The 24,288-nt window shown below is 51.3% G+C and overlaps 1 protein-coding gene across 1 annotated transcript in view; it reads right to left on the reverse strand.

Moving 5' to 3' along the window:
* Positions 1–21,416, reverse strand: part of ZCCHC24 (zinc finger CCHC-type containing 24) — a 61,226-nt gene extending 39,810 nt beyond the window's left edge. The window contains exons 1-2 of the mRNA XM_036265987.1: positions 21,141–21,416; positions 8,484–8,684 (exon numbers count right to left, since the gene is read on the reverse strand). Of these exons, the coding sequence (XP_036121880.1) occupies positions 8,484–8,684; positions 21,141–21,383 (444 nt within the window). The 5' untranslated portion in view covers positions 21,384–21,416. The remainder of the gene's footprint in view (positions 1–8,483; positions 8,685–21,140) is intronic.
* Between the last annotated feature and the right edge of the window lie 2,872 nt (positions 21,417–24,288).

Here is a 24,288-nt window from a genome sequence, read left to right on the forward strand (position 1 = left end):
TTCTCACTGCTAACCTCAACAGTAGTCCTGATTACCCTGAATGGCCAACAGTGTTTCTGTATGTCCCACTGTGGACAGAGGTAGGGCCTTGTCTAGCATAGGCCTGGTACACAGTAGGAGCTCAGGAAGGGTTGGGGGATTGTAGTGAGTCCTGGGTCTGGCTCTATCCTAGACAGACTGTGTGTTCTGGGCACAAACCCACATACCTACACAGGCGAGTGTGCCTGGCTCAGAGCCAGGTACTGCTGCCCAGGTCTTCATCGTCCTGCCAAATTGATGTGCGGAGGCCAACATGAGATGCCCAGGCAGGTGGGCCCAACAGATAGCAGCCATGACTCCTACAGCCACCTGGGATTTCTGTAGCCACTACAGCGGGCAGCCCCAAACCACCCCTGGCCTCCTTGACGGCACTGGGACAGCAGACACCCTGGAGCTGGACCAATGGTGGATCTACTGGACACACAGACTTGGCCAGACCAGGCCTTGTGTGGCCTTTGCCCACACTGTCTTTGTCCCTCTTTATTTCCAACAACCCATCTTTTTAAAAAGCTCCGACTTTCTGAGAAAGATAGTGGAGAGCCAAGTGTGGATGCAAAGGCAGATAATAGAACCTAATTTGAAAAGCATGGGCTCTGATATCAAGAAGACCTAAGTTCCAATTCCAACTGTTCACTAACTGTGTGACTAGGCAAGTCACTTAACTTCTCTGAGCCTCAGTTTTATCATCTGGCAATCGACTGATAAGAGTTTTTGAAAGAAGTAAATAAGCTAATACATATCACACACTAAACTCAATGGTAAACTCAATGCTTAGAAACTATTATTATTGTTGTTAATGTTATTATTACCCTTGAACTAGAGGCCTGGCACACTGTGTGCAGACAGCAATAGAGGCAAGCTTTTCAAGAACTGAATGGTAGACATTCTTGGCTCCCTAGACTTCTTGAGCCAGTCCTGACATTGGCTGGAGAAGAGCCCCTTGTCCAGGCACAGCCTCTTTCCACAAGAGGGGCTGCCCTTCAGCAAAATTGCAAACTTGTCTCCAGCATCTTCCATCTCTGCTTCAGGGTCTCCCAGTCTTCCTGCAGAACCCAACCTCCCAAGATTGCCCCAGGGATCTATGAGAAGCCCCATCCATCTGATGAGCTGAGCTCTGGTTACTTCTATCCTATCCTTAAGGTTGGAAAAGAATAGGTTTCCATCTCCTGGTTCCCGTGTTGCCCGACCTGGGGCACTGGCAGTGAATGCTTTATAGCACTTTCATCGCTGCCTTCCTCAGAGCCCAGGGGCTACATGAACAGCTTCAGGAGCCAGGCAGGGCTGGCTTATGGTGCTGCACATTCCACTCCCGGTTAGACCTTTTAAGATTTTAAAGACACTTAGACCATTTAAAAATCATTCCACAGGAGAAGAGAAAGGAGCAGAAAAAAATATTCAAAGAAATAACGGCTGGAAACTTTTCAAATCTAATGAAAAACTTTAAGCTACACATCCATGCAGCTCCAGAGAACTCCAAGTAGGATAATTATGAAAAGACCCACAAATGGATACATTATAGTAAAACTGCTGAAAACTAAAACAAGGAGGAAATCTTGAAAGTATCAAGAGAAAAATGACACATCATTTACAATGGAATTCCAATAATATTAACACCTGACTTCTCACCAGAAACAATGGAGGTCAAGGGCAGTAGGATAACATATTCAATGTACTCAAAGAAAAATAAAAACTATCAGCCAAGAATTTTATACCCAGCAAAGCTATCTTTAAAAAAGGAAAGTGAGATAAAGACATTCCCAGATAAGAACAAAACAAAACAAAGATTTCATTGCTAGCACACCAATCTTTCAAGAAATAGTGGAGGAAGTTCTTTGTGTTGAAAGCAAGTGACAAAAACAGTAATACAAATACACATGAAAAAAAACAAGGAGCACTGATAAGAAGATTATGTAATGTAAAAGACAGTATAAATAAATATTTCCTTTTTTTATTCTCTTAGCTGATGTAAAAAGCAACTGATAAAACAATATACATCTAATTATACTATTTTTCCTATAACATATAGAAATGTAATATATTTGCCAATAATAGCACAGAGGAGGCAGGTGGGTGTGAATCTGTCTTGGGCTAAGAAAATGACTCCAGGTGGTAACTTGAATCTACAGCAACAAATTAAGAGATCCAGAAACGGGAAATAAGAAGGCTAATCTGACAAAAGCTCTAGCTCTGTCTCTCTCTCTCTATGTATATATGTAGATATATAGAGAGATTAGATAGATGATAGATAGATAGATAGATAGATAGAGAGACAGATATACATATATAGATAGATAAATAGATATAACTGCCTTCCTTTCTTCTTTCAGCTTCTTTAAAACACATAAAATTATATAAAGTAATAGCTATAACAAGTATTGCTGAATTTTTAACATATGTAGATGTAATATGTAATATGCATAATAATAATGCTATTAAAAACAAGGAAAAGAGACTAGAGCTATATAAGAGTAATAATCCTACATCTCCTTGGAGTTAAGTTACTATGAATCTGAAGCAGACTCTGATAAGTTAAGATGTTTAAAATAAGCCCTGAAGCAACCACTAAGGAAATAGCTTTAAAAAATAGTGAAAAAAAAATCATTAAAGAAGTTAAAATGTTATATTTAAAAAATTATCATTTAATGCAAAAGGAAGTAGTAAAGAAGAATAGAAGATAAGAAAAAACAAGAGTAATTTAGAAAACAAAAAGTAAAATGGCTGATCCAAATGCAGCTATATTAATAACAGCATATCTCAAAATAGCATTAACAATAGCATTATCAATAATGTGAATGGCCCTGGCTGGTTTGGTTCAGCAGTAAGAGCATCACCCGTGGACCAAAGAGTCACGGGTTCAATTCTGGTCAAGGGCATGTACTTCGGTTGCAGTTTGTCCCTGACCCTGGTCGGGGTCATGTGGGAGGCAACTAGTCAATGTGTCCCTCTCATGTTGATGTTTCTCTCTCTCCCTCCCTCCCACTCAATCTGAAGATAAATAGAAAAATATCCTTGGGTGAGGATTTAAAATAATAATAATGATGATGATGTGAATGGATGAAACTATACAAACAAAAGGCAGAGATTGTCAGATTGGATAAAAAGTAAACCAAGATCCAACTGTCTGTTATCTTCAAGACACATGCTTTAGGTTCAAAGATTTGAACAGACTAAAAGGAAAAAAAAATCTACATGTAAACAGCAACCATAAAAAGCTGGCTACATTAATATCAGACAAAATAGATTTTAAAACAAAAAAAAATGTTACTAGAGATAAAGAGGGCAATTTATAATGATAAAAAGGATCAATCAATCAGGGAAATACAAATTTAAACATAGATGTGCCTAATTACAGAGTACCAAAATCCATGCAGCAAAAACTGACAGAATTGGAGAAAAAAGAGTCAATTAAACAATAATAGAGATTTCAGTACTCCTACTTACTATATGGACAGGAGAAGTAGGCAGAACATCAACAAGGCAGAAGACATGAACAACATTATAAACCAAACAGACCTAACAGACATCTATTGAACATTTCACCCAACAACGGCAGACTACATTCTTCTCAAGTGCACATGAACTGTTCTCTAAGACAGCTTACATGCTAGGCTATGAAACAATCACAAAAAAGTTAGGAGCACTGAAATGATATAAAGTATGTTCTTTATCACAATAGAATAAAATGAGAAATCATTAAAAAAAAGGTATCTGGGAAACACATAAATATATGGATAGTAAATAACACTCCTAAGTAACCAATGGGTCAAAGAAGAGAGAGGGATATCAGAAAATACCCTGTGACAAGTTAGAATGAAGACACAACATGCCCAAACTTATGGGATACATGCAGCTCAGAGGAAAATGTATAGTTGTAAACATCTACAGTAAGTCCTCACTTAACACCGTTGATAGGTTCTGCGACTTGAAGTGAAACTTGAAAAACAAAACCAATTTTACTGTAGGCTAATTGATATAAACAGGAGTTAATTTCTGAGGGCATCTCATCAATGTTATAATGAAGCAACATATAAAAAGGTAGAAAGATGTAAAGTCAATAACCTAACTTTCCACTTCAAGAAACCTAAGCTGAAGAAAGGAAATAATAAGGATTAGAGTGAAGAATTAAAAGCAATCACTCAGAAGAATATTTGTACACCTATGTTCATTGCAGCATTATTCACAATAGCCAAAAGGTAGGAGCAGTCCAGGTGTTCACTGATGAATAAATGGATAAACAAAATGTGGTAATCACACACACACACACACACACACACACACACACACACACACACACACAAATATTATTCAGCCTTTAAAAAGGAAGTAAATCGCCCAGGCTGGATGGCTCAGTTGGTTGGAACATTGTCCCGTGAACCAAAAGGTTGCTTGTTCAATTCCCAGTCAAGGCACATACCTAGGTTGAGGGTTCAATCCTCAGTTGGGGTGCATACGGGAGGCAATTGATCCATGTTTCTCACATGGATGTCTCTCTCTCTCCCTTCCTCTCTCTCTAAAATCAATAAAAAACATATCCTCGGGTGAGGACAAAAAAAAAAGGAAGGAAATCCTGTCACATGCTACAATGTGATTGAACCTTGGGGACATTATAAGTGAAATAAGTCAGTTACAATAGACCAAATACTGTATGATTCCACTTATAAGAGGTTCCTAGAGTAGTGACATTCACAGAGACAGAAAGTAAAATGGTGCAGGTGGCCAGGAGACAGAAAGAGAGGGAGTTCTTGCTGAATGGGGACAGTTTCAGTTTTGCAGGATAAAAAGAGTTCTGTGGATGGACGGCAGTGATAATGACACTGTGGATGTACTTAATGCCACCAAACTGTACACTTCAAAATGGTTAAGGTGGTACATTTTATGTTATATGAATTTTGCCACAATTTTTAAAATATTGGACTGGAAAATAATGGAATAGAAAACAGAAAAGTAATAGAGGAAAGTAACTAAACCCTAGGTCCTTTCTTCGAAAATTTCAGCGAAACTGACAAAACTTTAGCTAGAAGGTAAAAAAGAGAAAAGACTCAAATTATAAGAAACAGAAATAAAAATGAGGACACTTATACCAAGCTCACAGAGATAAAAAGAATTATAATATAACATTATGAACAACTGTATGCCAATAAATTAGATAGCAGATAAAATGGACAAATTCCTAGAAAGACATAAACTACAAAAACTGACTCCAGAAGAAATAGAAAATCTGAATAGTATTGTAACAAGAGATTGAACTAGTAATTTAAAAAATCTATGACAAAAGAAAGCCCAAGCTCAGATGCTTTCATAGATAAATTTCACCAAACATTTAAAAAAGAATTAACATTAATTCTTCACAAAATATTCCAGAAAAGAGACAGGATGGAATACTTCTCAAATCATGGAACCAATAAATGATACTACATGAATGAAACTTGAAAACAGTATGTTAAGCTAAAGAATCTAGGCACAAAGACCACATATTATATAGTTCTATTTACATGAAATGTCTAGAATAGGCAAATCTATAGAGACAGAAAGTAAACTAGTGGTTTCCTGGGGGCTGGGGAATAAGGGGTGACAGCTAAAGAGTGTAAGGTTTCTTTTTGAGGTGATGAAATGTTCTATAACTGAATTGTACACTTTAAATGGGTAAATTATATGGTAAGTAAATTATCTCATTAAAGCTATTACCAAAATGAGCAATCCACTTTTAAATATTATATATTCTGAGCTCTTTATAATATTTGATTTGAGCAAAGGTTTCCAGGTTTTATAAAACCTTTTTTACAAGTCCCTTCTTTCAGGAAGGCTTGCACTGAGCACCTGCTGTGTGTGGTCTCTGGGGCTGGCATGGCAATCTGATAGTGAGGAGTACAGAGCGGAATCTAGCCCAGCCCTGCCCCTGAGCCTGTGGTCAGGTGAGGGGTGGGGAGCATCCAATTAAATTCCAGCCTGCCAAAATGCCTAGTACCTTGCCAGGAGGGTGCACTCTCCATTGTGACCCAAGGGAGAAAGACTAATGCTGGCCAACATTCATTGAGTGCCCACTGCGTGCCAAGCACTGTGCTAAGCACTGGCCATGCATTATTTCATTGGATCCTCACAATCCTATGAGTCAGTGTCTTTATCGGCCTCATTTTACAGAAGATGAAATCAATGTTTCAAGCCTTTGCCCTCTCACCTCTCGTGACGGACGGCGGGAGATCCTTGGGGTGGCATGAGTCCCAGATAGAACAGGTTTGTGACGGGGCCAGAGGAGGGCCTGCCTCTACCTGTTCGAGGCAGAAACTGGGGCTCCACAGGCCATGGTGTGTCACGTGGAGTGGCACGGTGCTCAGGGAGGCAAAGAGCATGGAGGTCCCAAGACCGGGGTGCTCATATTCGTCTGCCCTCTCCTCAGCACTTCACCTCTCTGAGACTGTTTCTGCAACTGCCAAATGGTGCTGTCCCCGTTTCTGCCAGAGTTAAGAGCCCTGCACAGGATGAGGGAATGCGCTGGCCTTCACGTAAAGGAAGAGCCAGGGTTAGCCCTGCACTGGAAAGTGAGGGGCACTGAGCACAGGGACCTCTGTCCCACCTGGAGAGGAGCTCTGGCCCTGTCTGCAGAGGGCAGTGTGGGCACACACTCACACACCCCTTCACCAGCCCACCACCTCTGGTCCTGTTGTGGGAGGGTCTGCCACGCTCCTGCCATCAACCTGCAGCCCCACCCAAGCCCTCTTTTTTCCTTACAACCCCGACCTGGGCTGGGGATCGAACCTGCAACCCAGGTACGTGCCCTTGACCAGGAATCAAACCCTCAACTCCTTGTTCCTTAGGCCGATGCTTTAACTGCTGAACCAAACCAGCCAGGGCGACCCTGTGTAGTTCTTGACTCACACAACCCATCAAGTCACATGAGGCTCATAAAAGCACTTTACGCGACGGGGAGTTGTGAGCACTGAGTGAGATAATGCTGGGGGGGCACTTGACACAGCGCCCGTGTTCTCCAGTGGGGCCAAGTCCTGCTCTGCCTACCTCCCAAGCTGCAGGCAGGAAAGGATGGAGGTACATTTTTGAGGTGTTGCTGAGAATGACCGAGAGCAGAGAACCCCTCTGCTGGGGGCTCGCTGAGGAGACACAGGAGGTGCTGTCTCTGGGTGGGCCACGGACACAACTCTGAAGACTAACTGGGCCCTTAGTTGCTCATTTACCCTTTGTCCTATTCAGAAAACCCCTAGAGGGTGAGACCGCACCGTCTGCTGAAATCTCCTGCTCAAGGCCCCGGCTTACTGCACACTGAGGGGGAGACAGGGCCCACTGGAGCGCAGATCCGGAGAACAGCCACCAGTGGGCCAGCTCCCACTACTCAGGAAACAGGGAGGGTCTCTCTTGCCCAGGGGTAGAGAGAGGCCAATACCACTGGTGTACATGAATCACTGGTGGGGTGGCGTCTGACTACAACGCAGCTCTGGGAGGGCCTGAGATTCTGTATATCCGACCAGCTCCCAGGCAGCACCGATGCGGCTGTGCCTGGTGTCCTTTAGGCAGTGAGGACAGAAGGCGTGGCATGACCTCTCGTGAGGGGCGTGCTGAGCCAGAAGCACATCTCAGCCCCGCTGGTCCTGGAGGGACCCAGCCCCACCCAGCCATGCCCTCGGCTCCCAACATCTGGAGGGTGAGACAACATGGATTTTCTGAGTTTACAGGATTCCATTTCCATTACACATACAAAATAAAGTAGTACCACATCATAAAAACATTGGAAAATATGAAAAAATAATAGGGAAAAATCACTGATAATCTCATACCGGATTTAAAACGACTGTTGCTGCTCTCCCAGGACTCCAAGGCCGTGGCTGTCAGAGAGCCAGGGCTCCCGCGAGTGCCTCTGCCCTGGGGCCCCACCCTCTCGCAGAGCACTCGGGGAGACCCTCGACCTCCTGGCCCCTTTCCTCCTGCCCCGCAGTGCCTTCCCCAGACCCACGGGGAGGGGGCAGAGTCCGGACAGGCCCCCTTCTCCCTCCAGGCAGCTGGGAAGCCTGATGCAGAGGAGGTAAAAGTGGGGTCGGGGGGAGGGGGCGCACACCGAGATTCCTGGCCCAGAGCCTGCATTCCTTCCCTGTGAGTGTGAGGAGTGGGGGTCTCGGGAGAGAGCTGGGAGGCTGCTGGCCCCGTCCTGCTCACTGTAACAGGACCCACCTTGGCAGGAACACGGGCAGGGACTTGAAGGTCCGGAACCTCATTCTGGGGCCCCCCACCCAGACTGCTGCCTAGCTAGTGCAGGTCCAAGCTGGGTCTCTGTCCCATTCATACCAGCCATGCTTGTCTCAGAAACGCCAGAGAGGGCCACAGGGCCCCTTGCTCATGGAAGGGGTGGGGTGGTGGCACTGCCGCACCTGCCCCATCCACAGAAGCTGGTCCATGGGGCAGTAGGGGCCGTGAGCCCCGCCTGGGCCAGGCCGCCTTACCTGGGGGCAGTCCTTGATGTAGTGTCCTTTGTTGAAGCACAGGTGACACAGGTAGTTGGGCGGGGGCCGCTTGCTGGGCTTTCGTGTCTCGGAGGTGAGGGTCAGGTCAGAGAAGTGTTCGGTGAGGGAGCTGAGGCCGTCGGCGATGTTGTTGAGGGAGCCATAGGGCGAGGCGCTCTTGTACACGCTGCTGCTCAGTGCCTGTGAGGACAGAGGCTGTGAGGGCTCCGGAAGGCCTGGGCAACTCATTCGCAGCCAGGACCTCGGGGAAACGTCCATGGGCACGCGCGCACGCACACACACGACATTCACACACGAGATCCATAGTGACCCTGCAGCTGCCCGTGGGCTCTGGCCTCTTGGAGCCTGAGTTCCAATCCTAACTCTAGCTGTGTGTCCATGGGCCACCGTGCCCTGTCTGGAAGACAAAACTAATGATATCTATCTCCTAGGGCTTCTAGAAGACTCACATGAGGTCCCAAAGGCACAGTACTTATCCCCTGCTCAGCACTCAGGAGCAGCTGGGTAAAGGGTGGTTGGTGGTGATGATGATAACGTTAATTATTACTGTCATTAATTCTTCTTTGGGCACTGCCAGGGGATAAGCAGGTACAGCAAAAACCACCTGCCAGGTTTGGGGTTCTGCCACTGGTGGGGTGACTGTGGACAAGTCCCTTATCTCGGAGCTGACTCGGTTTCCTCCGTTGGTAAGAGGAATGTCGGCTGCAGCGTGGTTTCTACCGCACAGAGGAGCAGACCGAAAGCGCTGTGCCTGGCCTCCAGCAGCGGCCGTGCAGACTGCGCCCGGCGTCCAGGGGGCCGGCTCTCCGGGAACTCAGGGAGGAAGGAGCCCCTCTCCCACCTCTCTCACCTCTGCCACCTCCACTTGACAGGAACCAGATGTCTCGCCTGGCTTCAAAGCAGACGTGGCCCAGGCCCCTCCTGGTATATACACCCTCTATTTATAGGAGTCACAGGCACACTGGAATTTAGTAAAGGTGGGGCCTGCGGTGAGGCCATGGGCTCCCTTTCCTGAGGCAAGGCCAAGGCTGGAGAGAGGCAGCTTCCTCAGGAGGCTCAATGACAAACCTGGGCATGGGCGTGGGCATCCCCTGACCCCAGCGCCGGTGCCTGAGAACTCCAGGAATGAGCTGCAGCCCGTGGGGAGCCTGGGTCTGATGGAGAGACACGGTCTTGTTCTTGGGAAGCCTCGAGCTGACGGGTGAGGACAGCCCCTGAGAGGAAGTCGCCTAAGGCTCTCTTACGAAGATGGGGCAGACAGCGGCCCAAGGTGGGGACCGTCCATTCCGTGTGAGAAGAGGATGGAGGTGAGCTAAGACCTGGCCCCAGTGGATCAGGGACCCCCCCAATCAGGACAGATCCCACCCCTCACACAATTATGCCTCAGCCTCCCTATATGTTCCATCTCTGGGGTCTGGCACTCCCCGTCCAGAGGACACAGCCCGCACTCTCTGGGTGCCAACATTCTTCCTGACTCCCTGGACACCCTGCGGTGTGACTCCTCTGGGCCTCTGTTCCCTCGCATGTAGGTTCAGACTGGAGCCTAGGATCTGCAAGGAAAGACACAGGCGACATGTCCTGGGCACGGAACTCGAAGGCTCCTAATGACTGCTCTGCTCTACCACGGCCGGTGCTACCCTGCAACCCAGCACCGGTGGAAGACGCCACAGACCTGCATTCAGTCTGAGGGCAATGCGCCAGCTCGCAGATGCCCGAGACGGGGTGGTCCATCCTGAGAGGCAGAGGGCGCCCCACCCCTGGATGTGTGAGCGCCAAAACTGAACAACTTAAGGGGTATGGAAGGGTTCCGATGGAAATGGGATGAGATCATAACTGAGCACCTACTATGTACCAGGCCCTGAAAACTTGACACATACTAAGATTGCTGATGCTCACAACCCTATGAGTCATTGTCCCCATTGTACAGATTAGACGAGCATGTTCCAACTTGTATTGAATGACCTGTGAAACTTTTAACAAACAGTTTTCTGGTCCCCAATTCAAACCTACCAAAGCAGCCGCCTGGGATGGAGCACCCGGAATCTGTACTTTTTATTGTGGTAAACTGCACATACATAAAATCTATCATTTTAATCATGTTTAAGTGTACACTCCAGTGGCGTTGAGTACACCCATAGTTATGCCACCACCAAGCATCTTCAGAAATTTTCATCATCCCAAACTGAAACTCCGTTCCCATTAAGCACTAACTGCCCCTCCCCCACCCAGCTTGAAGCTGCTGTTTTAAAGCTCCCCCAGGCAGTTCAGATACAACCAACCCAGCCTCACCTGGCGGAGCACCCCGACTTTCCACTGCCAAGGTCTCTCCTTAGATAGACTCTAGGCCTCCCCCCCCAACCCCCCCCCCCCCAGCCTGAGGGAGGGCAGCATGGCCCCAGCCTCCCAGAGGAAAGTTCATCCAAACACAAAACCTGAAGCTCCAAATGTGTGACTCACCCTCATGGCTGGGAAATGCAATTTCACAAATAACAACCCTCTTTTCCCCCTTTTCTTTCCTTTCTCTTTTCTGGATGAGATTTAAGCAAGTCCACAGGCACCAGGACTGTTTGGCAGCAAAGCGTCAAGAGGAAGGGGAAGTTTGGAGGCACCTAGAGTGCACTAATTACACCCTGAAAACCTGTCCCTCATCTTGCGGCCACGCTCCCCTGCCCACGGCGACCCTGCTGGTATCGCTGCTCAGAGGCCTCAGGCTGCCCTCTCCCTGGCAGCTCGACACTTGAGGGTCACAGCTGGGCCCCTGCCACCAGAGCAGCTCCTGGTCGGAGGGGCGAGGCCCGAGCTCCGCTGCTCACTCCCGCCTCCAGAGTGCTGGCCTGTCCCTCACAGCTGTTCGAGCCCCAGTTCAAGATGTGGCCACCTTAGAGTTGAAAAGACAGAGTGGTGAGCTGATAAAACCTCACTGTCATAGTAGGGAAACTGAGGCCCAGAGAGGCAGGGGCACACAGCCAGGCCTAAGAACAAGGAGTCCTGCCGGGCAGTGCTGCAAAGGGCGGGCGGGGCAGCAAGTTGTTTCCTATCCAAAGAAGTCCCCAGGAGGAGCTCGGGCCATGGAGGTGAAAGGTGAGTCGGCCTCTCAGATGTTTCCATGGCCTGTGGCGACTGGACGGGGTGGAGGCCAGGACATGCAGCTTCCTCTCCTCTGGCTGCAGAGCTGGGGCCTGACCTCTTGGTTCCCATGTGCACAATGTCGAGTGCAGCAGGAAAGGTGGCAGATGATCCCCGCAGACCTACTTTCTTCAGGTCCAACACCCAGGAACTGAAAGATGCCCCAGAGCCTAGCATGCAAACGGCACTTAATCAACAAGGGCGCCCTCTGTTCCAGGTCCTGCCGTCTGTAGCTGAGGGCAACCTGGGCCGCAGCCCCTAACTCTGCAGCAGCCAAGCTGCCCCTCTGTGTCCCACGGAGCGACTGCTTTTCTACCTCCAGTTCTGCGCTTGCTGTCCACCCCTGGGAGGCCCTCTCTGTGTCCATCCAAACCTCCTCCAGGACCTGGTTCCTAATCTGGTTCTAACTCCAGTGGTGGGGCCTTGAAACCACCCCTTCCTCTTACTCAGGCCTCAGACTCCATAGGATGGTGTGAAAAGCCCAGATTCAAGTGCTCTGAGGCTCTGTTGGCCCCAGAGGCCCCAGCTTCCTCCAGGACCTCCTGGGCCTTCCTGCCCTAGCCCTGTCCCTCAATGCTATAGGTGAGGGTGGGAACCACCCCATGACTCCCCTTGCCTGAAAGAGACTAAAGTCTCTCTAATCTCTTTGCAAGGTGACACCACCTCATGTCTCCACAAAGCTGGGCAGCTCTGAAGGCAAAGATGCTGCCCCCCTTGTCAATCCAGAGCATAGCTGACTCAGCTGCTCCTTACACCTGGGACAGTTCTGGGAACAGATCATCACGGGACGGAAGAGCCTGGGAGTCCCACTTGACAGAAGAGGGATCGGATGCCTTAACACCTTGAAGGATTTAGGTTGAGGTCTCTGAGTTTCTGTGGACTGTCGGAGGGCGGTCTCACCCCAGATTAAGCTGCTCTGGGCACTGGTTGAGTGCAGCCCTCTAGTGTGATGGGCAGAAGCCTCTGGGCTATTTAGGCCCAAATCACCAGGCTGGGGAGAAAAAACACCTGTCCTTTCTCCCTAGCTCAGTGACCCTAGCAGCTAGCAGGAAGTGAGGGATCCCCACACCACATCTTAAAGACAGAGTATCAGACTGCTGTCCATTGCTGGAACTTCTCCAAGGTCCCGGTTTGGCTGCTGGGGAAAGTTAGGCGGGGAGACACTGGCGTTTATTCTGATCCTACCTGTGTCACACACTTGACAAGATCCTTTCCCTTCCTTAGTTCTCGGCATTATTTTATAGAGCTGGAAACTGAAGCTCAGAGAGGCCAAGCGACTCGCCCCAGCATGTGGCTGACAGTAGATGCGCACGCACCCAGGTCTGTGGGCCTGTTCTGCGTCAGCCACCGCATGGCCTCCAAGGCTTGGCTCCCCTCCAGGAAGGGGAGCCAGAGGAAAATGCCAGCTGTGAACCACTCTCCCTGGCACAGAGGCCTCGCGACACCATATTGCCAAGCCCCTCGGCAAGGCAAGATGAGGCACCAGCTTTTCTGGGCTACATGAGGGATTTGGGCCCTGAGGTTGGTGGTTCTGCTGAGGGATTTGGGGTACAGAGGCAGAAATGTCCAGTGTTGACTCAGCCTGCCAAGCTGCACCCCACCCCACCTCTGCAGGACCGGCAGAGGGCACAGCAGGGGGGCAGGCCGGAAGTAGGGCAGGTGGACAGAAGCTCAGAGGGAGAAGAGAGCAGTGCCGAGCAGAGGGGCAGGGTAGCCGGGGACGCGGGAGCAGCACCTGCGGTGAAGGACAGGGCAGTGGGCTAGGCAATGAGAAGGGCAGCATCCCAGGGGACCGGCAGAAGCAATGATGAGCCCTGCCCCGCGGGCCGGAGATGGACCTGGAGGGAGAACCTGATGCTAGCCCCCAGTTCTCTCATTAGTTGAACACTGCTTTCTTATCCCAAAAGTCTCCCCTGTTCCCCTACACAGGCGTGTGCACAAACGCATGCTAGTGTACACATAGTGCCCACACTTTCTTTGAGACAAGAAACCACTTATCTCACAAATGACTCCGCCCTTTCTCCAAGGGTTCTGCACTTCCACCACCAAGGCCTACCCGGGGCTCCAGACCCAGAGTCGAGTGCACGCCCGCAGGCTTGCACACAGCCTGTACTCACAAGCAGAGGCAGATGTGGCTGGGCTCCCGGAGAGGAGGAGGCGCCAGTTGTCAAGGCCAGGAGTTGGCCAATGGGAGAATGAAGCCCCACCTGGAGGAAATGCTTCCCTAGCCGCAGTCAGACTGAAGCTCTGCTCCTGTTTGTTTCCACAGTCCGAAGCTGACCTCTAGGTCAGGTAGGTGGCAGAGCTGGCACCTGCAGCCAGGCCCAGGAGGACATTGCCTCCTGGAGGTCCATTCACCCACAATGTGCAAAACACAATTCTCCAAACACAGCCAGAGCGCAATGAAACACTCTAATTTAAATAAGCAGTCCACGTGTTTTTGTGGCAGGGAGGAGTGGGAGAGAGACATGGGAAAAGGACAGGAGGTGGAGGAGCAGAGGCGGCCGGACAAGGCACAGAGGACACATGGGAGACCCATCCCCACTCACTTCTTCCTACTCCCACCCAAGTCACCAGTCACGTGACAGCTGCTCACGTTTCACAGCCATATGCCCTCAGTCCAGCCACAGCATAAGAACTGGGGACCAGGCTGCCTCTCACTTCTAGAATGTATTTGTTGGATGAAAACAGAAAGCATGAATCAGAATCTGAGAACTAGAAGGGACCCTAATATTTAGTCAGTCTGGGGTCCCACTGAGGCTTGCAGTCTCAATAGCAGGGGCCTTAATTAGGAATTCATTATTGACATGAGAGTGCCACAATCCCCTCGAAATCACGCACAACCATGTGTGTCTGTGTGTGCATGTAGACTGTGCTCTGTGCATTGTAGTAAGGAGAGAAATTCTAGCCATCTTCAGATTCTCCAAGAGGTTCATAACCAAAGGAGGTCGAGAACCACTAGCATTCCTAAGCTTCTGCTGGGATTGCTCTACGGACAAGTTTTTACCGTCTCCCAAGTCACCTCTTTCCAATTAATCAAGATTCCATAAACATTCCTTCTGTGAGATGAAACAAAAGGCTAAGAGGAGAGCTTTCACAGTCACAAATCTGGGAGAGGAAAAGAGAAGGAGGTGCAATTCAAGTCATCCTCCCACGCATCCCCCTAGAAAACGTTAACTGAGCACCTAGTGTGTCCTGGGCACTGACTAAGCATCAGATGCTAGGACAGCAAAGTGGAAAAGGCCAACATTCCTACTCTCAGAATGCTGACAACAGTGCTACCGAGAGAGACACAGAGATGCACGTTCATGGCAAGACCAGTGTTTGAAACATGCTTTACCAGAAGCATGTACACCTCTTCTGTCACGTACAGAAACTGGAGGATCAGAAAAGCTGGAGGAGGTGTGCTCCCCACAATAGCCAGGTAAAACCTCTCAGAGAACGGGCTTGTGCCATAAAGAAGTAATGTGAAGTCTGTTGTTGTACAAGGGCAGCGAACCGCATTTTAGGCAGAGGCAATAGCATGTGCAAAAGTTTTGAGGAGTGGGACTGCCTGGTGTTTTCTGAAACCTTGAGTACACCAGTGTGGTCAGAGGAGGACAGAATAAAAGACTATGGCCCTGGCCGGTTTGGCTCAGCGGTTAGAGTGTCGGCCTGCAGACCAGAGAGTCCCGGGTTCGGTTCCCGCTAGGGGCACATACCAAAAAAAATTAAAAAAAAAAAAAAGACTATGCCACACACACACACACACACACACACACACACACACACACACACACGACAGTTCAAGCATCCTGAGAACTAGGCTGGAGCCCTGGGTCTGCCACCAATTTCCTGACTGTTTTTTCATCCTCCTCTTAAAGAGCCATTGTTTCTCCTTTCAGACAGTGAGGATGCTACACATAGGTGATGATGAGACCAAAGTGTGGAAACCGCTCAGTGTCCATCTCCTCTACCTCTCCTAAGCCAGGCTGCCCTTGGACTCACACCCCATGGAGCCCCGTGCTGGCTTTCTGGGGAGTGGCTGGAGCAGGGGCACAGCAGGGAACCCAGTCCCCATGACCAATGCCACTACTCCTAAAAAGGTCTGGGATCAGAGGCAGTGGAGCCCACAGAATGGCCCAGGTGAGAGCCAACCCAGGGCCCGGAGGACGAGCCACAGAGACAACGGGACGGAACTACACAAGAGTTCTAGCTCCAGCTTCGCCTCTGCCTTGCTGGGTGACAAAGCAGGCCTCTGTCTTCTCCTCTGTCAGTGGGAGCTACGAGAAAAGGGCCAAGAGGAAGGGACTGCTCCTCGAGAGCCACCTTCTCCACGGGGCCCTCCACTTGGAGCTGACAGCCCCGGCTCTGCCACTGCTCATTCGTCATCGCTAGTGCCGCTTGCTTTCCTCACTCCCACCTGACTCAAAGTCCCTGAAGGGTGGTCTCCTCTGGGGCTAGGCCCACTCAGTTCCTTTGATGGAGGGAGGGTCAGGCCACCTCAGCCAACAGGCCCTCAAATGACAGTCCTCCTTGCTTGAGTCAGAGCTCAGCTTCCCAGCTGGGCTGGAACAGTCATTCCTGCCATGACCTGGGTCAGCACCCCCACCCCACCCACACAGACAGCAAAGGCTGCTGGGAACAAAGTCAGCTCCTGAAGCCCACCCTTAGTCTCAGTGAGGCAAACTCCCATCCTCACACAGGTATGTGGCTTTGTTCTACACAGCCACAATGGTCATGTGACCCCTTGGCTCATCTGTACCTGTGGAGGCACAGGTGACACACATCAAAACTTTCAGAAGATTGTCAACACCTGGGACCCTTTTATTTTTTTTCTTTTTATTTTATTATTATTTTTTTAATCCTCATCGGAGGACATTTTTCCATATTTTGTTCAGATAGAGTGGGAGAGAGAGAGAGAAACATCGACGTGAAAGGGACACATCAAGTGGCTGCCACCCGCACGACCAACCAGGGCCAGGGACAAACTGCAACCGAGGCACGTGCCCTTAACGGGAACTGAACCCAGGTCTCTCTGGACGGCAGGCCGACGCTCTAACTGCTGAGCCAAACCGACCAGGGCTTTTCCTTTTTCTTTCATCAGATAGAGAAAGAAGAGAGAGAGAGACATCGATGTGGGAGAGACACATCGACTGGTTGTCTCCCGCACAACCCCAACCCGGGCCGGGGACCAAACTGCAACCGAGGTACATGCCCTTGACCAGAATTGAATCCGTGATTCCCCAGTCTTCAGGCCAACGCTCTAACCACTGAGAAACTGACCAGGGCCACCTGGGACCCTTTTAGAACAGGACTCCCCCTCTGGCCGGTTTGGCTCAGCGGTTAGAGCGTCGGACCAAAGAGTCATGGGTTCGATTCCAGCCAAGGGCACGTACCTCAAAGAGTCATGGGTTCGATTCCAGCCAAGGGCAACCAGTCAATGTGTCTCTCTCACATAGATGTTTCTCTCTCTCCCCCATCCCTTCCTTCCACTCTATCTAAAGATAAATGGAAAAAATATCCTCGGGTGAGGATTAAAAATAATAATGATAATAAAACAGGACCCCACATAGCTCCTCCCAGGGTTCTAAGAGCCCTATCTATGAAGAACTGTTGAAGCCCTATCTGTTAAGTCTCATGACACCTTTGCTGCTATTCTGAAGTCTCCCATGGGCAGGCCAATGTGGTGAAGAGGAGGGGTCTTCAGTGCTGCAGAAGACAGTGCTAGAACCTGGGGAGGGCCCCTGGGTTACCAGCTCCAGGAGGAGCCTCCTAAGGGTTGGAACTAACCAACAAGGGAGAAGTGTGCCTCTATGGAACATCTCCTGGGCTTGTGATGTTCCGACAAACACTGGTAGGTGTTCTGTGCCAAAAATGTGCTCCAAATAGGTATGGAAAATCTTGGGCTGAAGAAAGGTTAATAGACTTTGTACTGCAGGACCTCTCAGAGCCTTTACTGTGCTAGAGGGCATTGTGTGTCTCCAAGGGGGGGAGAGTATGCATCTGACTCCAAATGCATTTGACTCCAAAGCCCTTCCCCCAACCCCCACAAAGCATTATTTTACCATCAGGCCACATCTGTCCCTGGAGCAAGAGGGAAAGCAAATGGCTGCCCTAATCTGACCTGGAGAGGCACATCTCCCCTTGAGCGGGTACAGGGAAAACCCAGGAGGGTCTCTGGGCATCCCTCTGAGGGGCACAAGAGCTAATGCTCAACAAGGTGGTAACTGCTTTTCTGGAAGTAGAGTCCCACAGGACGCACACTGCTATGAATTTAAATTCCAAACAAAACCTGGCAGGGAAGACCCCATGCCTCCCAGCGCCCACCTCCTCTACGGGCTCCTTCCTTGGGTACCTGGAGAGAGATGGTGCTAAGTCAAGGGCCTCAGGAGTCTCTCCAAAGACATATAGTTGTCACAGATTATGGGTTGAAACAAGGTTCATAGGGCCCAGTTTCTAGACCCAGATGCCCTATTACAAAAAATTTGCCCAGCCCTGGCCAGTGTGGCTCAGTTGGCTGAGCATCATCCCATGCAGGAAAAGGTCACCGGTTCAATTCCCTGTCAGGTTCAGGCCTGGTTGGGCTGCATACAGGAGGCAACTGATTAAAGTTTTTCTCTCACATTGATGTTTCTCTCTCTCTCTCCCCCCCACTCTCATTCTCCCTTCCTCTCTCTCTAGAATTAAAAAAAATTTTTTTTAATTGCCCAAAGTGCCTGTGCTACTTTGGTCTGGCACCCTCACCACAAGCTGAGAAGCTGAGGAACCCCACAAGCATCCACCCCCACCCCCCTGCCCGATTGCTCCTGCACTTGCGTATGAACTCTGCCATCTCGTTCCCTCTCTCTGCTTCCAGGGCCAGCATTCCACTCAGAACCCTTGGCTTATCTTCAGCTTCCAGAGCTGAGGTTCCAAGGGCACAATGGGCTTCTGTGCCCCCATGTCCTCAACCCCCCTGTCCAAATCCCAGCTGCATTCATGGTGTTTTGCTATTGTGATGGGAGCAGCCTGGGGATGGTGCAGGAGGGGGTGGGCTCTTGGCACAGAGACTGGCTCAGACAGGCCGTGGTCAGTGGTCAGCATGCAAGTCACATTCACAGGCACTGCCAACGGGCCTGCCAGGCCTCGCATAGAATGGCGACGCTCCTGGATCCTTGGGTTCCTCCGGAGAGTCCCCTCCGGCCCACACACAACCTGCTTTCTCTGCAACCAGCCCCTTGGTAGCATCCAGGTGGGAGTATTTTTTCTTGCCTTCTCAGTCAGTTGCTATTTTGAAGCCACATTAGGTCACTGCTAAGTCCTAGGTGCAGGAAAGGCCTGTCCCCAGGAGCACAGCTGGGGCTTCGAGAGGGTTTAGGAGTCGAAGCAGCTGGGAGGTGAGTGAGTGAGCCCGAGCCAGGAGAGCCTTCTGGACGTCAGCAGGCACAGCCTCCCGCTCCTGAAGGAAGCCACTGGCCTAGCAGCACAGGAGAGTCCCACTGCCTCCCCTACATTTAACAGATGGCGAACTGAGGCCCACAGATAGGGGGTTCCCCAAAGTCAGGTCATGAGAGGCTTTTTGAGCCCCAGTGAAGGAATGCGCCTCTTTGTGGGGAAATTGAGGTAAGCAGCAGTGAAGCGACAAGGAGCAGTTCTCACAGAGACCCAGCTGGATCCCTGGATGCCAGAGAGCCCAAGAGGGAGCACACCATCGACCTCCCAAGGGGATTCCTGATGGCCCGAATCTCCAGTCCCTCTCAGCAGAAAGGGAACAAGGCCACCACGGGGCGGGGGCAAGGAAGGCTAGTAGGGGCTGATTAGGGACCCCCACTTGACCTGTGGATCACAGTCACCCTCCTTCCTTAGGGCTTCCACAGGACTCTCATGAAATCACCCAACCATTCACACTATATCGTCCTGTCTGTCTTCTGATCTGGGCCCCATGAGTCTGTGAATGAATCCCCGGGCACCTACACGGAGCTCAACAAATGTTTGGTAAGAGAAGACCCACGCACTGAAGAAAAACCCTACAAACTGTCCCCTAAAGTCACTGATCCCTGAAGCCGGTTCCCTGAAGAGACCGCAAAGTCTCTTACAAAAAAGAAAGATTCCCAGCCAAGAATAATTCCTCGTGTGGAGAGTGCTTTACAGTTTACAAAGAGCTTTGGCATACAAATTCTTTCTCCTGGCACCAAAGACTGCCTCTCCATGCTCCTCTCCTTTAGCTGTGCCCAACCAGCCCAACACAGGTCAACCAGTCCTCTCAGCTCGCCTGGTGTTGGCCCACCTCTAGCCCTGAGGCCAGCATTTTATCTGTCCATGTCTCCCCTAGTCAATGATGGCACATTTGAACACATGATGGGGCCAGAAAGGGTGGCCCTCTATCTCACCATTCACCTGCAATGCAGCGGAGCCTACACAGGCCTTCTCCGCCAAATGTTCAGACCTCTGACTCTCCTTACACTTACTGGTGTGCTCAAGTCTAGAAGGAAAATGACAATTATGTGTGTCCTCTCCCACACCCCTTCCCCCTGAACTTGTACAGAGAGCTGCCAGAGGGGAGTGAGTGAAGACCACAGAGGGTGTCTGCAGCTCACAAGGAAGCAGGAGTGTGAGTGGGGGAGGAGCGGGAGTCCAGTTGAAGAGAGAGGAGTGGTATATAGGAAGACTCTGAAGACCCTCAAAAGGGCTGGGAGTTCCTGGCAATCTGTGTGTTTATCTAGCTGGGGAAGATGCACTGCCCCTCCGACTCTGTAACTGAATCCACCCAAGAGCAGACTTTGCAAGCAGCCAGCCCAGGTTTCTGGAGAAGGCACTGGCAGCTGGAACCTCTCCCCCTACTAGCCCCACTCCCAAGAGCTCAAGAGGATTTCCCTTTCATATCCTTCCAGGCTGGGAGGGTGGGGGACAGCGCATTCTGTGGGGTCAAGCCCTCAAAAACCACTTCCTATGTGGCTGGGGAAGGGCGAGCAGCTGGAGGATGTATCTGGGGGTCCCAGTGTGCGAACAGCAGGAAAAGCCCTCTGGGAGAGTCACTGCTCTCCAGGGTGTCTTTCGGGTCGGAAACCACCGAGGTCGAAGGAGAAAAGATTGTAGGCCCCTCTAGAGGAGCCCGGAGCAGAATCTGCACTGTTGGTCTCAGCTAGCGGTGGCCAAGAAGGGGATGGCGTTGGGTGTGGGTAGGACACTTGGAAGGGGCTCCCCGCCCTGGCCGCACCCGGGCTGTCTGGAGCGAATTCAGAGCCCCCCGCCCAGCCATTCCCCACCCCCACCCCCCGCCAGGCCCCTTCGAGCCGGGCGCCGGGGGCTGGGACAGGGGGCGGGAGAGCCCCGCCCGCGCCAGAGCTGCTCCCGGCTGGGCTCAGCCGGGAGGTGACGCGCTCCAGGCGCCCCGGGGACTTCGGGCAGCGAGTTTGGCAGAGCTGAGCAAAGCCAACCAAGCCAAGCAGGGCCGGGCAATACGGAGCCGGGCCAGGCCAGGAGGAGTGGAGCAGATAGGAAAAGGCCCCGCGCGGTCGACGGAGGGCGGGGGCGCGCAGGGGCACCCACCTCTCCGCGCTGCAGCTGGAAGAAGCTGTTGAGATAGCTGGAGTGCAGGGGCGAGCCCAGCTGCTCTGGGCGGCCCTTGCCGAAGGCCAGTTCTGGAGGCGCAGCGCCGGTGGGCGGCTCGGGCCGGAAAGCGTCGAAGGCGCTCGCCTGGTGTGTGTCCTGCAGCGACAGGTAGACCCAGTTGAGCAGCTGGGCCGGCTGGTACACCGAGGCACTCGTGTCGATGGCCGACAGCAGGCTCATTTTGTTGCGGCGGCGCCGGCCCCTCCCCGGCAGCCCGATCGCGCCCCCCACCTCCAGCGGAGGGGCGGGCACCGGGGAGCCTGCGCCCACTGCCCGCTGCCCGTGCCCCGACGGCGATCGCCCCGCGCCCTGCGCCCCGCGCGCTGCCCGAAGCCGCCGCCGCCGCCGCCGCCGCCTCCCCCCGACTGCTGCCGCAGCGCGCGCGGGCGGAGGAAGGAGACAGCGAAAGTTGGGCAGGAAACTTTTGGGCCCGCCCACTTCGCGCCGCCCGCCTCTCCCCGCGCGGCGATCCGCTATCTTACTCAATGCTGACCCCTTGGGCGACCGCTCCAGGGGTGGGGCCCACGGAGGCCGCGCCCCTTCTGGCACCGTTCTCACCCTCCATTGGCTGTCTTCGTGAATATGAAGCAGTGGGACGGGGCGAGCAGGGAAATAAGGCTCATCTAAATATATAGCTCTATGCTGGCCCGCCCCTGGGCGGTCCCCCTCCGGGCCTACCCGCCCCCGCCCCCGACTGTCCCGGGGAGCCTGCGGGAGCTCAGTTCGGCCCCGGCCCGGTACTGGTCAAGCTCTTCTGTTCTGCTCTCGACTCTCTTCTGTCTCATGTTCTTTCCAAATCCTCTCCAATTATTTCATTTTCACCCGTTTTTCTTTTCCTATTTCCCCACTTTTCTCACACTCTGTTTACTCGCTCAGACTAATAGCTCCGGTGTCCCTTGTCTCTGTCCGTCTTTCTCTGTGGCTCTGTCTCATTCCGTGTCTCTCCTTCGTCTTTCCTATTTCCGTCTAGTCTGAAGAGTCTCTGCCTCCCCTCCCGTCACACACACACACACACACACACACACACACACACACACATTTCGCCCTCCTTCCTCTCGCTATCACCGTAGGACCCTCCCCTCCCACTTAATTCCTTCCATCTGCAGAATCGATTTGCGGGCCGGCTCTGCCAAGGGGGGCCCGGGTTCCTGCCCCAGAGGAAGGACTCCCCGCCCCCTTCCTTCTCCTTCCCCACACCTCCTCTCCCTCTCCTGTTTCTGCTCTGGGCCAGCCTGGCTTCTTGCCCCTTTCCTCCCCACCCACCCCCCACGCCCAGACCTGCCGTGCCCTTCGGTCGCCAAGACACCACTTGGTCCGAGGGAACTCGGAAGACGAATGCCACCACCACCACGTCCCAGGACAACCCAACTAGTCCCAGTTTGCCTGGAGTGAGCCCCCGCCCCCACCTGACTCACCTTAAAGCCCTGCGGCCCTCTCACTCTGGGACTAGCGTCAGAGGTCCTGGAGGGGACCTGAGTCACCTCTCCCACCTGAAACCTGGCTCTGGTGCCATTCCACCACCTTCCAGCTAAGTAATCTGGGCGTGGCACCTAACCTCTATGAGTGAACCTGTCAAATGGAGACAGTCACCGTCCTGTCTCAGGATGTTTGTGAGTTTAGCAGTTGGAGCTTGGTAATCAGAACATACTCCATAAAGGCCAGCTCCCTCCACAGCCCTCCGCGAGGATCTCAACCACGCTCTGCATCTACGGAACGGTGGGCGGACCTGAAAGGACTTCATGACCAGCGAAGCTCTGTCGCACCATGTCATCAAGAACGCCTTCGATTTTTTCTGTCTTATTTGACCATGTTTTTAAAGATTTTTGTCTATCAAATGATTTGCAATTATTGATACAAACCATAGCTCGAATACCAATCATATCTTAATATTTTATTTATCAGAGAAACATCTATACAGTACCCTTTATATTATAAAACAGTGTTGAACCTATTTGTTTAAAGAGAAGGTACACATTTGTTAGGAATATGTGTGATAATCATTTTCTCTTTAAAATATTTGGGGTCATCTCTGGAACTCTGCTACTATTTTTGAGGTTAAGGGCAGGGCATGATGATGGATAGAATTTGGAATCACTGATCTAGACGTTTCCTGGATTTTATAGCGAAAACTGCTGTTCAGAGAGGGGGCATCTTCCAACTGTACAAGCGGGCAGCTGGGGGGCCCAGAGGAGCCCCTGAGGCACCCAACTCCAGCTACAGTTCTCTGTCTCTGCCTCCCACTTTTCTGGGCGAGGGTAGTCCCGTTAGTTCAAAGGCAGTCCTAGTATAGGTTGCAAATTCAACCTGCTTTAGGGGTCAGGCAAGTACCACCAAGTATAAGGCAATAAATAGGTAATGATGGAGCTTGTGAACTAAAGTGCTAGCCACACAAAACCCTTCTGTCATGGTTCTCAGCCTGAGACTATGAGTCTGACACCTGCTTAGAGAGACAGTGGCCTGGGTTTTCTGTTCCTCAGAGTGATGACCAGAGTGATACCTGCTGACCAGACTGATGACCTCTGTCCCTTACACAACTCCCACCACCCTGTCCCCTACACAAGGCCTAGTGTATACATAGTAAATAATCCAAAACTGTTTGCTAGGTCAGTGGTTAAATAGTGTGGTGGAGGGATGGTCAAAGGGGAGTACCCCTTTGAAGACTAAATGGCTCCTCTGGGTTTGTACTTTTCTCCCTCCCCTTGCTCACTACACCTGCCTATCACATGCACTCTGTACCCAGTGGGTGACCAATAAATATGAGCAACTTACAGGAAGTTTGCCTGGATAGCAGCTGACCGACCTGAGGTAGCTCCTCAGCTGGCCCCTCGGGATTTCCTGAGACAGCACCGCCTGTAGAATGGGGGCAGGGTGATGGGTGAGAGTGACCCAATGCGCATCAGAGGCCTGGGTGGTAGGCCCAGGAGAGTGGGCCATAGCCAAACTCTGCATTTAAAATGTCAGAGGCCTTGCCCAAGCTTCACTTTGCAGAGGAGGAGGCACCACGGCCAGAGAAGGAAAGGGACTTGCCCAGAGTCACCCAGGAAGCCTGATGGCTAAGCCACCTGTTCCTACTCCATTCCACATC

The sequence above is a fragment of the Molossus molossus genome, unplaced genomic scaffold (genome assembly GCF_014108415.1).
Source record: "Molossus molossus isolate mMolMol1 unplaced genomic scaffold, mMolMol1.p scaffold_m16_p_17, whole genome shotgun sequence".
Classification (NCBI taxonomy): domain Eukaryota; kingdom Metazoa; phylum Chordata; class Mammalia; order Chiroptera; family Molossidae; genus Molossus; species Molossus molossus.